Source organism: Dendronephthya gigantea, unplaced genomic scaffold, assembly GCF_004324835.1.
Source record: "Dendronephthya gigantea isolate DGI-Jeju-01 unplaced genomic scaffold, DenGig_1.0 000026F, whole genome shotgun sequence".
In the NCBI taxonomy this organism is placed as follows: domain Eukaryota; kingdom Metazoa; phylum Cnidaria; class Anthozoa; order Malacalcyonacea; family Nephtheidae; genus Dendronephthya; species Dendronephthya gigantea.
Window position 1 is genome coordinate 1,080,597 of NW_021163036.1, and position 14,933 is coordinate 1,095,529.

Consider the following 14,933-nt stretch of genomic DNA (forward strand, 5'->3'; position numbering starts at 1 on the left):
TGCAGTAAGATAGTATCTTTTTATTAGAAATTACAAGACATTCTTAGAATTTCTCAAAAGATTTCTTGGATTTCTTTCCCTTAGAAACTTTCAATACATTGAATCTGACGGTTTTGCTGAGCGGACGACACTGACCAACAGTCACCACATCACCGATGGCAACATCCCTAGAATATGAAAATAGTCAAATTCATTTTAGGACAAAAACGACTTTGCTTGACAAAGCTTTCTTTCTTCCAATGACCAGTAAAATTCCAGTGCAGAAAATTATAAACTCTGCATGGAATAAAGTATTCTTGGAAAACCTGGTGAATATTCTTGTGGGAAAAGGGGGTGAGGTGGGAAAAGGGGGGAAGGTGGGAAAAGAGGGGAGGTGGGAAAAGGGGGGGAGGTGGGAAAAGGGGGGAAGGTGGGAAAAGGGGGGAAGGTGGGAAAAGGAGGGAAGGTGGGAAAAGGGGGGGAGGTGGGAAAGGGGGTATCCAGTCACCTCTATATAACATGGAACCAAGTCAATCAACCATATTTTTCATACCTGAAGCATGGAGAGATGTGGGCAGACAAATTTTTATGTCGCTTCTCAAATCGATTGTACTTCTTGATGTAATGAAGGTAATCTCGTCGGATGACAATCGTACGCTTCATTTTCATTTTCTCGACAATACCAGTTAGAATACGACCTCGGATGCTGACATTGCCAGTGAATGGGCATTTCTTGTCAATGTAGTGGCCATCAATCGCCTGAAAATGACGTAAATACACCGTCACCAATATGCAACTTCTAGCATTTAGTTCATGGTTAGATTTTTTAAAAGAATTCAACAGAATCTTTTCTTTGTGAAAATGACAATATGGGAAATTTTATGGAAAATTGAATCAAGGAAGTGGAAATACACAAATGTCAATTTTGTTGCAAATTTAGGTCATTGTATTTTTACCAAACATGTTTTATAAAAAATCAAATTAGAGAAATTTTCATCTGCAAGTTAGCTGCTGAAATGAGTTGAATCACACCATACAATGGGCTTCTCTAATAATTCAAAGGTCAAATACTGTATCTTTGGGAAGTGGATTGAACTGTAATTAGGTTTTCCATGAAATATATGTAGGAATTATTGGGCATTTATACAATACCTCTTGCGGAGTCTTGAACCCCAGACCAACGTTCTTGTAGTAACGAAGTTCCTTCTTCTTCACGGGCTGACCAAGAGTCAATACCCTTTTCTTGTTTTGAAAAATTGGAGGCTGTTTTTGGTAAGCTCTCTCAGTCTATCAAGAAAAAAAATGATCATAAGTAATTGCAAACATCTTCCACAAGTACTATGTTACGGGAGTGTGATCTACAGGGTGTCCCAACCAAACTCCCCTCTATTGAAATTAGATCTTTTGTTTTTAACTTGGATGTGAACTCTGGTTGTGAAATGTCTGGAAATTTGGGAAAATTGTGAAAAAATTATAACTTTCCCAATCAGCAAAATAACATAACATGGAAAATATAAAGCAAAATAAATTTGTGATTTGACATCTTCCAGCAGAAAGATATAAAAAGATGACACAACTGAATACATATTACATTTTAGGGATGCACTAAAGAGAAATTTGGTAACAAGGCAATCACAGTATCAGACTACAGAAAATTGTATTTATAGTAGATCATTTTGACCGTTCTTGTCTTCCTAACAATAATATCTTTCATAACGTATTAAAAGACCCACTTTTAGTGCACAAACACAAAAAATACACGCTCTAAATTCGACTTTATGTTCAAATATGTTCAAAATGACCTCCAGTTAAAACCCCCAAACTTCCATCGCTTAAAAAACATATTTAACCACCCCCTTTCGGGTTCAAAATACTTTGAGAAGAAGGGATACACTTTAGCCTATCCTACAGTATTTAGATCGTGTGAATCAGGGCAAGAAAATAGCATTTTTAAAGCAAAATTTCACGAGCAAAATACAGTGTACAGACCTGCTCCATTATGGCGGATGAAAAGAACGAGGATGACACGTGCATGAACCATGATGCAGTGGGTTCAATATGGCCGCGGAAAATCCTCCAAAATTTGAATATTTTTAGAGTTTTTTGTTTGTTTTTGTCCGTATTTACCCCTTATGCGGCACGGCTCTTTCGAAAAAAGTAAAACCAAGTTGCTATGGATCAGAAATCCTATAAAATGTACGTATTTGAGGAGGGAGAGTTGAAATTTTATCGATGAAAACGATACAATCAATGAACAGAATGATCAATTTTTACTAACCACATTTGCATCCCGAGCCCAAGCCAATTTTTTAACTACTAAGCTTGCAAATGCATTATTTGTCTTTGCAGTTTAGTTTGTGGAGATGTGAATGGGAAACTGAAGACCTTATACACAAGAGTCTCCAATATCCTCAAAAAATCAGGAGATTTTGAAGTAAAATCATTCTCTAACTGTCCTATTATAAAGGATGTTGTAAACTCCGTTCTGTGCATATTTTCTGTTCATAACAAACTAAGCAATAATCCAAAAATTCCACTAATACTTCAACTGTCATGCGATGGCATTAATGTTGCTTTAGTTTGTTAGGGGCAGAAGATGTAAATCAACATCTTAAGCATATATCATACCTGTATCACCAGCCATTTCCCAGATTCACCCTAACTTTGGTATCTCAATGTTTGGTTGATAAAAAAGCTGGATAATTTTCACAAAGAGATAGGTTCCCAAATATACCCATGCTCCACATATATTGTTTGATTGTGAAGAAACAAAACCTAAACAAAAAACTGAATTAAATCTCATTCATTAAGATGCTTCTTTGTGTTGGCAAATTTTTTGGTGCAACAGAGGATGACAAAAAAGTTTGGCAGGAATTCAAAGAGGGTACTTCAAATGGTACAAAACAATCCATGGTTATTGTGGCTAGATTGCATATATAGGTACAAATATGTATACTCAAAATTTCTTATTTCTCTCATTCTCATAGCCCCAATTGTAACATATGTTTTGGGTCCCACCATGCCTGAAGAGCTCTCAGGATATGAAAATGTGGACCTTTCTACAGGTGGCGAACTCTGTGAGAATATCACTTACTTAGGTAAAAATCAGCTCATAATCACTGCTCAATTGAGTGGAGTTTTTTGTCTATTAGCTTCTAAGTCATCCGAATGTCATGTATTGACATGACCTGGTTTAATTTAGGTCGAAGTGGTGTTTTGCAATGTCCTAGTGGTCTTCAAGTGGCCTATGTCGGTGGTTTGGATGGTACCAAGTGTAAAAAGGTTGTTATAAAATCAATGTGTTATATATATATAATTTTTTTATTAATCTAGCTATAGCTGCAATTGCTGCATGGTGTAGTCCTGTCTTGCGAAAACAAGTTTTCAAAACTGGACATATAATAATAATGATTTATATTTATTAATTACGACAACATTACCATGGCTGGATAATGCATTCACTTGTGTTTGCATGCTTTGTTGTAAAAACTATTTCTGTATATGGTAGGACGGATGTTTTTTCAAAGAGGAAGAGACAAAGCAATTACTCGCCAAGGCTGATGATAAGAATTTTAAAGGAGTTGATATGTTGTTGACATCAGATTGGCCAAAAGATGTTACACAGTATGGAAACAAACTGGTAATGATTCTGACTTGAAGTTTAGGTGAAATGCAATGGTTTATTGACAATGGTTCTTGTTCTTACTAGGATGCCAAAGTTGATGCAAGCGAGACAGGCTCGCAAATCATCTCCCAAATTGCTGTGAAATTGAAACCAAGATATCATTTCACTGCCCTAGATAGCACTTATTATGAGAGACTGCCATATAGGCAAGTCATAAAGCATTCTTTTTCATTCATCATGAAATCATCCAATATTCTTACTGCCTTGTCTCCATTCCGCCTGTTAGGAATCACCGGGTACTACAAGAACCAGCTCAACATGTGACAAGATTTATTAGTTTAGCAAATGTTGGAAACACGCTAAAGAAAAAGGTTTCACTTGTGTCATATCTAATAATACCTACATTAAACTTTTAAAGCAGTTTGCATTTATTGAACTAGCTAGATCTTAGCCCTAAAATATTGACAGTTCAAAGATAATCCTACATGTACAGTATCTCCAAATATTTGAACCTACTTTATCACAAGCAGATAAAAACAACAGAATGTCTTTGAAAAAGTATACTTTTGAGAGTTCTCTCTTTTCTGAGAATGGAATGAGAAAACTTAAAGATTTGGTTGTTGACTGTCAATGTATATTTGTTTCCAGTATCTTTATGCATTCAATATTGTGCCTCTGTGTCACATGAAACAAGAGGAATTGGTAAAACAACCTGATGATGTGACTGAAATACCTTACGGAAAACTACAGAAAAACTTATCCTCAAACCAGAACACACAGGTACGAGATGACTGGACCAAATATATGATATAAACACTGACCTTACATATTGGATAGCTTGACATGCAGTTATGGCATAAGATTCAACAGTAAAGTTCTGTAGTTTAGCCTTTGATGATGATGTATTCAAGGGTGAACTATGTAAAGTTTGACCGTTTTGTTGAACTCTTTTTTTAGCAAAACCCTGCTCAAAATTTTTTCTTCGATGTGAATTCAAAAAGCGAAGGACAAAAGCGAAAAAATGAAGGTTTGTCCCGTTTTTATCGACTTGAAAATCAGTTTACAACTTCACAGGATTCCGAGACCACATCTTGGACAACATTCCTATCAATTTGGTCTTCTACGCTTTAGATTCAACCCAGAGACAGCCAATGAAGCGCAAAGGACCACGTAAGATAAACGTTCATAAATCTTTGTACAAGCGACTTTCATTTTTCACGATTTTCTTTTTTGTAAATTGTTTTTTTTTTTCAGCTCCAATCCAAGGTCCGTGTTGGTTTTGTTTGGGTGGAAGTCAGGTTGAAAAACACTTAGTTGTGAGCGTCGCGGATCACGTAAGGACAACTGGACAAGCTCTAATGGAAGACACGAAACGTCTGCACGATATCTCACGTTTTTGTGTATTTCACAGGTTTATCTTGCAATGGCAAAGGGAGGCTTGACTGGCGACCACACCTTGATATGCCCAATAGCTCACTATCCATCGACAGTGGAACTCCCTGACGTAAGTTTGGTAAACTGAAGTAAAAACCACCCTATACTGTGGAATTTCTCGATAATGTTAAGCCTTTGAAGGTTTTCAATGATTTGATTCATAATAATATGTGATTATGTTTGTTTGCCATTATACTTTGCAGGAAGCTTTGATGGAAATTGAAAAGTATCCTTTGAACCACTGAATTGGACGATCACTGATGGTCAATGTACCATTTCTATAGTTCTCTTTGTGTTTTCCTGATCTCGTTCATCCCAGGTATAAATCTTCATTACGAAAACTGTTCAAGAAACAAGGATATGCCTGCGTTGTTTACGAGAGAAATTTTTACACGCAACATCTTCAGATTCAGGTGGGCTATCTAACTTCCCCCCCCCCCCCTCTCGGGGGGACACACACCTAATGTGTGCCTGGGGCATGACTTTCATTATTTCTGCAACCAGGTTATTCCTGTGCCAATTGAGAAAGCGGAAGATTTGAAAGGTTTATTCATGGAAATGGGCGGTGAAAAGAACATGGAGTTCGATATGCTGGACGATGAAACAGATTTGAAGCAGGTCTGCAGGAGAATCCTGGCTCCAACTTTAGCCGGGAAATGTTATTTTCATAATATGCATTCAGAAATATTATCTTGATTCCGTTTTCTGCTGTATGTAGATAATCCGACCTCAAGTTCCATTTTTCCTTGTCGAATTTGACGATGGAAGTCGATTACTGCATCGAGTTAGAAAGAAAATGCCGCTTCAGTTTGGAAGGTGCTGTGATGGTTACTATAATTTTGAACTCTATATGGTATCTGGAGCGATAACTTTGCGGCCATCTTGGGAGTACAAACCAAAATCATAGAAAAATATAGTGTTTCTTAACTTCGATTTAAATACGAGGGTTGAGCCTTAGTCATTCGAGGCACTTCAAACTCAAAGAAATATTTCGTAATATCTGAAGCCATCCTGACCCAAAATAGCTTTATAAAAACTGAATAGATTTCTAAACTGTTTCCCATGCTGGGGTAACCCTCAGTTTAAAAGGGAGAAACCTAAATCAATGACAAAAACTTTGTTTAATCTTAGAGAAGTGTTGGCGCATCCGGCTGTTCTTGATATGGAAGAAAGAGTTGATTGGAAATCCTGTAAGGTGCCCGTGGATGAAGAAAAGAAAATAACCGGTGATTTTCGCAAAAAGTTTCAACCATTCGATTTCAGCTTAGCGTAAGAACGACATGGCCTGACCATGGAGATGTCCTTTCATTCCTGGTCCAAGAAAACGACAAAGGTGCAGATTGACAGTGCTCGAGTATTAAAAAGACATTGGTGCAGACAATTTCAAAAAAAAACAAACAAAAGCGAAGCGAATTATTTTCCCATGTAAACTCATTTTCCACTCACCATCAGACGTTGTAGTCCTCCTAGTATTTTCCATCCACAGATTCATTGCATATCTGTATATACATTACTCTGCAGAATACATCCTTCAAGCGGGTGGACTGGACACGATATCCCACAGAACATCACTACCTCGCAATTTAGCCACATTTTATTTTTTCATCGTTTGTTAATTTAGCTTTTGTACATGAATTTTGTAACTTCTTCCATTAAAATACTAGCAGTTAAATTATCATAGTTATGTTTTAGCCTATTTCATTTGTCATTCGGTCATACCTGAGTTCCCTCGACAGCGTTATGCGCGATGGTTGCATGTTTCAGCTAATAGACTACCTTTTATGCAGGAGGTACGAAATCAAACTCCATAATAGAGCATGCATCTTTACCTTTAAAGAAAAAATGCTAGTTCCGGCTACATGTGGATATTGGATTTCATTTTGCTTACTTTGATCAAAATTTGGCATAGCTGGATCATAAAAACCTTTTTTTCACTTCTAAGTCTGTGTGTAAAATATAACTGATTTTTGCCGGGTTCTACAACCGGTTTTTTAAAATAATTGCTATGACATTCACGTCATTAAAAGCTCAAATTTAGTAAGACTCGTCGCGAATGATGCATCAGAGTGAAACAATTCCTTTCAGAAAATTTTCATCATCGCTGCTTTCTGGCTTTTAAAAATCGTGTAAAATCTTTCGCAGGACATGATCTTGGTCTATTTCAGTTCCAGGATCACTAGAGCGGACGGCTCTCAAGGATATTGATCTTCAGCTGGAACCAGACATAGGGGTAATATTCTTTAGGACCAAGTGTTAGTCCAGGTATATCTACATGCTGTAAGAAAACGGCATAAAGATTATTAAAGAAGGAAACCTCAACTAAACTAACTTTATTTATACTGGATAGCTCTATCAGTTCTAAACTGTTCTTCCTAGAGGTCCAGTAAGGATCATCTCTTATTGATCCAGTGTTACTACAGGAGGAAACCTAAACTAAACTAACTTTATTTATACTGGATAGCTCTATCAGTTCTAAACTGTTCTTCCTAGAGGTCCAGTGAGGATCATCTCTTATTGATCCAGTGTTATTACAGGAGGAAACCTAAACTGAACTATATTTATACTGGATAACTAATTTGCTTCCAATACCTCGCCTTTAGAGTCGTTGATCTGATTATCCAAATGAGAATATAAGCCATAAAGAATATCTCGTATTTTCTTCTGCATTTTCTTTTGTGGCTGTGTAGAAAACAAATTATGACGAAACATGATTTATGGATTGTAAACATTGCAGATACACTGGACCGTGCACAAGATGGACGTTGGCCTTCACCAGTTCACTGGCCTTCACTCACCTCCAAAATCATTGCTTGGAAATTCACCGGAAGGCCATAACGCAGAACTGATTCGACAAAAAGCCGCAGTGCCTGTAATGGTAAACAAAGAACACATTGAGGACTTTTAGGGTGGCAGACAGGGGCATTAATTTATGATTATTAAACTCGAAATCTGGTCTAACCTTGACATGAATCCAGGCGGTAAAGGCCTCGCCAAAGTTCACGTGAAGCCATCGTTTCAACGGACCCTAGGCGAGAAAAAATATTTCATAAAAATATTTCTCTAATATTATTGAAATTTGAAAAATTCGCAAGCCTGCGGCCGGTTGTACGAAAACTGGATAGTGCTATCCACCGGATTGTGATCCTTTTTAACAGTTTTGAACATATTCGAAAAGCAATGAAGTTACTGTTTTAGAGCTGACACTCACGGACGAAAACTCCTAATTTAATAATGTATATTCTACGCAGGATTTCAGGTTATACCGAAGACTGAACGGTTAATTTTAGAGCGATTGAAAAACCACTATCCGGTGGAAAGCGCTATTCAGCTTTAGTGCAACCAGCCGTAGTATTTTAACCCAACGAGATCTCACCAACTGTTTCTTTTTATCAGATTCCAACTTGTTTAATTCGTTTTTCCCGGCAGCCAGAGCCTCTTCGTTGTACACAAATTCCCGAACGATGAACTTATTTTCCCTCGCGTGAAGTTTGAATTCTTCAACTACTTTTTGAAAGAGGCAGACATTGTAGAGAGCAAAGTCGCCATCAGTGTAGAGTTTCTCAGTGGAGTTTGGTACAACCATATCGCAAAGCTTCCAGTACTTCTTCTTCCATTCTTCCTCAATATTGCTGAAATATATTTTGAATAACTTACATCTGTTGACCATTTCTTTTTTGTACAAAATCAGAGAGAGGGGTGAACTGCTTTGGGACACGGGTGGATGTACTGGATGGCATATACACCACCCCAGTCTAGGCCAGAGGGGGTGAAAGTGGGGTGTGAATTTTAAGTATTTATTTTGGGGAATTGTTTATAGAAATTAGTACTCAATATAATGATCTTGTCCCTGATATCAGAAGCAGAAAAAACCATCATCATACTTTCTAATCCCAAATCTGCATATGTTCTAATTATTGCCTCACAAATCAGCATATATGTTCTAATTATTGCCTCACAAATCAGCATATATGTTCCCCCCCCCCCAAATTGTATTAAATTAATTTTATTTCAGATAAAATAACCACTGACCCAGTGAAAATAACACACTAGACAAAGAGGATTATTTGAAGGGTTGAAATTCAAATGCACACTCACCATGGTACAATAACTAATAACGTTGTTAAGTATTCCGAATCTAAGATGAAGTTTTCTCTCTTTACAATATCTCCAAGGTTTCTTGTGATCAGCGGACCCCTGGAGTATATCATTGAAGATTCATGTAAAATTTGGCTTTTGCTGTTCAAACTAGGTATGGTATGGTTCATATTCAATGATAGAGTCCAGGACTTCATGGTATAAACACACTTACGTCGCTTTTCGCTCCAGACTAGCGAGGCTAGTTTTCACACTGTTGTAAGCTGTAGCTTTAGTCTTCAGGTCATTGTCAATTTGAGTGACTTGCTGTTGGGAAAAGGATGAAATAAGGAAGTATATTAAATGAAGGTAAGGGAATTGTGTTAAAGTAGAAGGGGGAGTAAAAGGTGGGGGTGGATATGCAATGTGGATGGAAAGGTCTGAACGAAGATGTTGAGATGGAGAAGGAACCAAGGAGGGAGCCAAGGGTTGGTAGAAATGAATGAAGAAAAGATGGATGGAAGTTTGGAGGAAAGGGAGGTGGGAGAAAGTTTGGGCAAGATAAATGGAGGAGATGAAAGGAGGGTGTTAGAAAACAAAAGAGTACAGGGAAACGAAGAGACAATGGTAGATGCAAGCAAGGAGGGAAAGGGGACATAAAGGGTTATGGGAGGACCCAAGAGAAGGTGCATGAGAGGGAGATGGAACAAGCAGAGCGTAAAAACAAATGCGAAACTTCAAAAACCTTTCCAATGATTTCAGCAATATTTCGTAGTGTTGTTTGTTTGTTTAATGGATACTTTGCAACATCCCATTGGAAGTTTGTCGTATAATGATTTAGTTCACCTAAAAAGAACATGATTTTCAATCCATCAAAATGTATAGCAGGTAGAAGGCTGGGATACTAGCCTAATTAAAACATTACATTTACTGCATAAGTATGTATCAAATGCATAAAAGACATGTTTGTTTCCCTACATCCATTGGCTTTTAATTTAGGTCGTGATCCATCCTACATAAGAATAAAAAGAGCATGTGAAAAATGGAGCGTTCATTATAACATAGACAAATTTGTCATTTGGATCTTGACCAGGTAAAGAGTGAAAGAGTATACAGAAAGACATTGATAGAACCTCACTTCAGTTTCATTAGCAATTTCTACCATATAGCTTGCAACTTTCTTGGTGATCCTAAAGATTGAACAAGGAAAGTTATAGTTCAATTGAATTTGAGTGAAGAAACCAAATAGGCATTCAACAGTCTTACCCTTCAACAAATATATCCAGCTTGTGTAATTCATCTGAAAGACCGATCAAAGTATCTAACGTCCCAACCTGTTAAAAAATTATTTCCTTATAAAAGTATACTTTAAAATAGCCATTAATTACACAAATACAGCAGCAATTTTAATATAACAGGTTTGTGAAATGCAAAATTTGTGATATCCGTTTTAAGTTAGCGATAACGGGATTTAGGAAACGGTTAAGAAGATGAAATTGAGAAAACCAGTTTTCTAACTTGTCAAAAATACTAATTCAGTAAGATTTCCAAACCTTCAAATCTGAGGGAATGTGAAATTTCCAAATGTTCGACAACGATCCTATCTGTGTTTTTAATCGATCCCAGGACGAAAGGCCTTCCTTGTTATCGCCAGGAACTGAGATCAACCAATATTCGGACATTTTGTGAAAAATTTTAAAAAGAAATGCAAAATTTTTGATCAAAACTAAATATTTCGATATAAAAAGTTGACAATAATAATGAATGGTCTCCAGTCTTCCAACCCGCGCCTAGTAGCGGGGATATTACCCCGGAGTTTTTGTTAGTTGTTTGTTTGTTTGTTTGTTGTTTGTTTGTTTGTTTATTGTTCGACGGTTCGACTGTTTGATGTTGTTGCTGCTGTTTGTTTTTTGCTTTTTTTGCTCCGAGTCCGGAATGATGAATGGACAATCAAGAGCACTCCAGAGTGTGTATCAATGAGATCAGTTGTTTATTTCTGTCTGTTCTGTTCCATCCATTCCATCATTCAGGATGATTCAGCGTGTTTGGTGAAAATAGTTTAGAAACATTTTGTTCGAAGATATATTTTTAGTTTGATGTTTTTACGCTCTAGGAAATATAATGGAAGAGGAAGAGAATTTGTGTAAAGTTGAGACCAATGATGGAGATTTGTACTTGCTAATTCGACAGAACGAGATTGGGTTCGACCTGGTTGTAACCGATGGCTGCACAATATGGGATACAACTGGTACAAAATGTTTTATAGTTCATAGCTAACAACTTAACATAGACATTTCCTGCTTTTTATGCATCTTTGGTATTATGGGACAGTGGAAATATTGAGTGATATTGATTTGAAATATTAATTTGCATGATTTCCAATTCATATCTACTGTCGTTTAATAAAGTCTTGCCATTTGCATAACCTTCAGAGACAGGGCCATTTGCAAATCATATTACCTCTAATGTGTGATGTTTGATTACCAGCCAAATCTTGCAACAGAGCAAAAGAATCAAGCCTGTGATTTTGGAAAGTAATCACAGTTCCACCCCCAATATGTGCAACTGCCATCAGGGCCTGTACATGTGGGTGGTGCGTGATGAGCGCAGGGGGTGAAATGAACAAAAAGGTTTCAATGGCAAATGGCTTACCTCATTTAGTTACAGAAGATTTGTTGCAAGAAATGGCTGGAAAAGTTGAAATGAGTTCACAGGATTATACAAGACAAACAATCAATGCTCTAACAGCCAACAGTTCAGAAACAGAAACCTTTATTTATCAAGCAGTCAAGAATGAAGGCACTCTAGAGGTCTGTGGAAAATATATAATCAGACCAGAATATATTTGCATTCTCTCATCCATCCCCCAATATCAATATGTAATCTGGATTATATGATTTTTAATATGTAGTTTAGTTGGAAAAAACAGTTGGATTATGGCGTAAAGGTAAATGTTCCTCCAGATGATTTTTCTTCACTTTTTTCCTAATTTTCAATTAAATTTGGTGCCGCCATACATCAGCACAATAGCTTAATGTAAAATCTTGAAAATTCCTTGTATGTAAGATTCCGAAGCAGTCTTAATTGGCCCATTTTTTATTTTCTTGCATTTAGTTTCAGCTGGGATCTGTCACTTTAAATTCAAGTAAAGATAGCACAGTATTGATGAAAAAGATTTTAGATTTTGCAATAAAGAAAGTTTACAATTACAAGGTAGTGATATATATTACCTAGCATGGTTACTGGAACAAAAAGGCAGATATTAAACATTTTAAATGGTTTAACAGAGTTTAAGGAAGGTTTTTTCTTGAATTTTGGGTGCAACAGGATACAATCGCAAATATGCAATGTGAAATGGACCAATTGGCGAGGGATAGAGAAAGTGCTATTTCGGTATGTCTATGTGCCCAAGATCTCTTGCTGGAAAAATGTGACTGAACTGTCAAATTGAACCAGAAACCATATAATCGAATTCGTTTTCTAAAACTATATCTCTTGATCCCAGCGTTTGGACAAATGTATAGTTGGAAAAGAAGAAATGGAAGTAGATTTATTTCAAAAGGTACGGAATGTTGTATGCTCAAATCCCGTTCGAAAAAGAGCTCTCTGCAGTGGCAAGTTTATATGGATTTTTGTTGCAATAGTTTGGTTACCTGAATTATTCGAAATTTATATTTGTATGTAATAAAAATAGGTTGTTTACGCTTTTAGTGTAGCCAAGCGAAATATATAACGAGTTTAACTTGCACCAAATATTGTATATACATTTCAGTTTGTTACAGTTTTGAACGACAAAAAAGCTAAAATACGGAGACTTCAGGAAAGTAAGTATTTAATACCGTCATATCACTCAAACATATGTAAAATAAATTTCGACACCTTTCTGGGCGCTGAATGGCTAAATCCCCTGAATGATGCCCAAATATACGCGCGAATCGATATTTTTCCGTCGTTGAAGCATTTTTCTCGCGCTAAACGTTCTAAACAGTATTTCCCCACGAAAAATGTTCTTTTTTCACAAAAACGTTCCATTCCCATACAATAAAGTTCTTTTCTCACGGCAAACGTTCTAATTTAGCTTTTCTCACGCTTGATACATTTTTTGCAACATCTTCTCCTTGTTACATTTTGGAACCTTTTTGCAACATTTTGGAATGTTCCGTGGAACATTATTGTTACTTCGTTTTGTTCCAAAGAATAAATCTAGATTTTATATAGTAATGCGCCCAATTCTTGATATAATTTAGCAGTTTTTTGCAAATAAACGGCTCCAAACTTAACAAACCTTGTCTAGCAATCCAACAGCAATCAACGGAACCTAATCCAACCGTTAAATCTAGTAAGTTGGAAAATTATTTGTCTAAAACTATACGGTTAAAAAAATAATCAAAGTTCATGCAACTTTTGATATATCTGTTAATATTCGGTATATGTTTTCTTTTAATAAGCTGCTGATTTAATTGAAGATGACGTCACAGCCGATAAAAACAGGTAACCCATTTCGAAAGACCCAAACGTATCATTAATGAAACTTTGTTTTAACTAGAGATGTTTTACTAGAGATGGCGATACTGATATTGAAATGGAGGACTCACAGGTCAGTAGAAAGAGCAAGATATGAGGTGACAATACAGTTGACAGTGTTTCCCTTCATTTTGTTAAATCCCGTTATCCAGTATAGTGCGTGGTCAGGTTTCTTCCAGTAGTAACACTGGATGCTTAGTCCTTACTGGAGCTCTAGGAAGAACAGTTTAGAACTGATAGAGCTATCGAAAATAAACAATTGAAGTAAATTCCGCATATTGCACAGAACAAAGACGCAGTTAAGGACACAGCTAAAAAAGCGACAACATCAAATATTGGGTCAGATTTGTTTCAAGACGAGGAAGACACCGCTCCAGTTAGAAAACGGTCTGTGGTTTCCTATTAACTATTTAACTATTAATATCGTGTTTTACCCGGCAAAACTAGATACAGGTCTGATGAACAAAGATATAGCTTAATTTTTTCCCTTTTTCTGTTTATACAGAAGAAGAAAACAGCCATCTAGGAAACCAGCTAGAACTCCTTCTAAACCAGTTTTACCTGAAGTGAAAGTTACTCCGAAAAGGACTCTCAGTAACACCAGCAGCAATTCCAATGATAGGTACAACTGAACTATTGATAAAAATATAATATTTCGTTCTCTTTTTATCTTCATTAACGACTCAAAACGTTTCCGCCATTCGCGAATATACTTTTTCTTATTTCCTTTTTAAGTAAACAATCAACTGGTAGCGCTACAAGGCGGTCACAAAGAAACAAAGCTCCTTCAACTTTTCCCGACGATGTCGAAGACCTGTTTGGTGATATGTCATAAATTATATATCGTCTAGACGACTGCACGTCGTATAATGCTACACTGAGCGAAATAAGTGTGCTTGTTTTCACTTTTTATGATAGACAGTCTTCAAGTTGTAAAATACCAATATACTTCATAACCGAGCACTTCAAAGACTCAAACGAACTGTAATGTTCTGGAGCATTGCAGTTAAATAGACTTCACATCCCATTCTTCAATCTTTAGTTGTTATGAGCTATCCAGTTGTTATGTCTCCGTTTTCCACGAACACAATCTCATCTTGAATCCTAAATCTGACCCTAACCCTTCCCCAACTTATAATAATCCGTAAATAATTAGATTGAGGATAAAATTCGTTGATTCAGGGCATGGTTCAGGAATTATTACCGTTACGTAGAAGTTAAACTGAATAGGAAATTCAATTAATTCATTTTGTGGAAAAACCACTGGGAAAAACTTCTCACCTTTTTGTATCGGGTC

General features: G+C 36.6%; 4 protein-coding genes across 4 annotated transcripts; 2 read left to right on the top strand and 2 right to left on the bottom strand.

The window, feature by feature from the left end:
- LOC114523151 (40S ribosomal protein S11-like) lies at positions 1-2,029 on the bottom strand. The gene is made up of 4 exons (XM_028544010.1): positions 1,969-2,029; positions 1,132-1,266; positions 533-738; positions 1-167 (listed from the first exon to the last, which is right to left on the bottom strand). The coding sequence occupies exons 1-4, from the start codon at positions 2,011-2,013 to the stop codon at positions 44-46; spliced, it is 510 nt and encodes a 169-aa protein (XP_028399811.1). The 5' UTR covers positions 2,014-2,029; the 3' UTR covers positions 1-43.
- Positions 2,030-2,039: 10 nt separating this feature from the next.
- LOC114523152 (CWF19-like protein 1) lies at positions 2,040-6,701 on the top strand. Its single transcript, XM_028544011.1, has 18 exons — positions 2,040-2,175; positions 2,329-2,413; positions 2,791-2,875; positions 2,967-3,077; positions 3,182-3,261; positions 3,488-3,619; positions 3,689-3,810; positions 3,891-3,975; positions 4,253-4,384; positions 4,562-4,631; positions 4,736-4,774; positions 4,859-4,938; positions 5,016-5,108; positions 5,242-5,264; positions 5,358-5,451; positions 5,543-5,656; positions 5,757-5,854; positions 6,170-6,701. Exons 1-18 carry the CDS (start codon positions 2,153-2,155, stop codon positions 6,309-6,311), a joined length of 1,608 nt encoding a protein of 535 aa, XP_028399812.1. The 5' UTR covers positions 2,040-2,152; the 3' UTR covers positions 6,312-6,701.
- Positions 6,630-10,871, bottom strand: LOC114523150 (V-type proton ATPase subunit C 1-B-like). Its single transcript, XM_028544009.1, has 12 exons — positions 10,666-10,871; positions 10,379-10,446; positions 10,251-10,302; positions 10,091-10,124; positions 9,858-9,958; positions 9,348-9,439; positions 9,134-9,232; positions 8,412-8,667; positions 7,998-8,063; positions 7,834-7,905; positions 7,628-7,717; positions 6,630-7,313 (listed from the first exon to the last, which is right to left on the bottom strand). Exons 1-12 carry the CDS (start codon positions 10,792-10,794, stop codon positions 7,215-7,217), a joined length of 1,158 nt encoding a protein of 385 aa, XP_028399810.1. The 5' UTR covers positions 10,795-10,871; the 3' UTR covers positions 6,630-7,214.
- A 114-nt stretch (positions 10,872-10,985) lies between these two features.
- LOC114523262 (DNA repair protein XRCC4-like) lies at positions 10,986-14,841 on the top strand. The gene is made up of 13 exons (XM_028544128.1): positions 10,986-11,360; positions 11,774-11,922; positions 12,024-12,059; positions 12,227-12,325; positions 12,440-12,505; positions 12,618-12,674; positions 12,885-12,936; positions 13,407-13,451; positions 13,561-13,603; positions 13,673-13,709; positions 13,923-14,023; positions 14,142-14,258; positions 14,372-14,841. Exons 1-13 carry the CDS (start codon positions 11,234-11,236, stop codon positions 14,469-14,471), a joined length of 1,029 nt encoding a protein of 342 aa, XP_028399929.1. The 5' UTR covers positions 10,986-11,233; the 3' UTR covers positions 14,472-14,841.
- The last annotated feature ends 92 nt before the right edge of the window (positions 14,842-14,933 follow it).

What these genes read in the sequence shown, in the direction of transcription:
- LOC114523152 (XM_028544011.1), top strand. Translation starts at nt 2,153, where the DNA reads ATGGATCAGAAATCCTATAAAAT. An exon ending in GCTTTGATGGAAATTGAAAA is followed by an intron (nt 5,265 to 5,357) that starts GTATCCTTTGAA and finishes CGTTCATCCCAG; the next exon opens with GTATAAATCTTCATTACGAA. An exon ending in ATGCCGCTTCAGTTTGGAAG is followed by an intron (nt 5,855 to 6,169) that starts GTGCTGTGATGG and finishes GTTTAATCTTAG; the next exon opens with AGAAGTGTTGGCGCATCCGG.
- LOC114523151 (XM_028544010.1), bottom strand. Translation starts at nt 2,013, where the DNA reads ATGCACGTGTCATCCTCGTTCTTTTCATCCGCCATAATGGAGCAG. An exon ending in CATCCGCCATAATGGAGCAG is followed by an intron (nt 1,267 to 1,968) that starts GTCTGTACACTG and finishes TTTTCTTGATAG; the next exon opens with ACTGAGAGAGCTTACCAAAA. An exon ending in GGTTCAAGACTCCGCAAGAG is followed by an intron (nt 739 to 1,131) that starts GTATTGTATAAA and finishes CGTCATTTTCAG; the next exon opens with GCGATTGATGGCCACTACAT.
- LOC114523262 (XM_028544128.1), top strand. Translation starts at nt 11,234, where the DNA reads ATGGAAGAGGAAGAGAATTTGTGTAAAGTTGAGACCAATGATGGAGAT. An exon ending in CACAATATGGGATACAACTG is followed by an intron (nt 11,361 to 11,773) that starts GTACAAAATGTT and finishes TACCTCATTTAG; the next exon opens with TTACAGAAGATTTGTTGCAA. An exon ending in GTCACAGCCGATAAAAACAG is followed by an intron (nt 13,604 to 13,672) that starts GTAACCCATTTC and finishes ATGTTTTACTAG; the next exon opens with AGATGGCGATACTGATATTG.
- LOC114523150 (XM_028544009.1), bottom strand. Translation starts at nt 10,794, where the DNA reads ATGTCCGAATATTGGTTGATCTCAGTTCCTGGCGATAACAAGGAAGGC. An exon ending in TAAATTAAAAGCCAATGGAT is followed by an intron (nt 9,959 to 10,090) that starts GTAGGGAAACAA and finishes TGTTCTTTTTAG; the next exon opens with GTGAACTAAATCATTATACG. An exon ending in TTGCTGAAATCATTGGAAAG is followed by an intron (nt 9,440 to 9,857) that starts GTTTTTGAAGTT and finishes TTTTCCCAACAG; the next exon opens with CAAGTCACTCAAATTGACAA.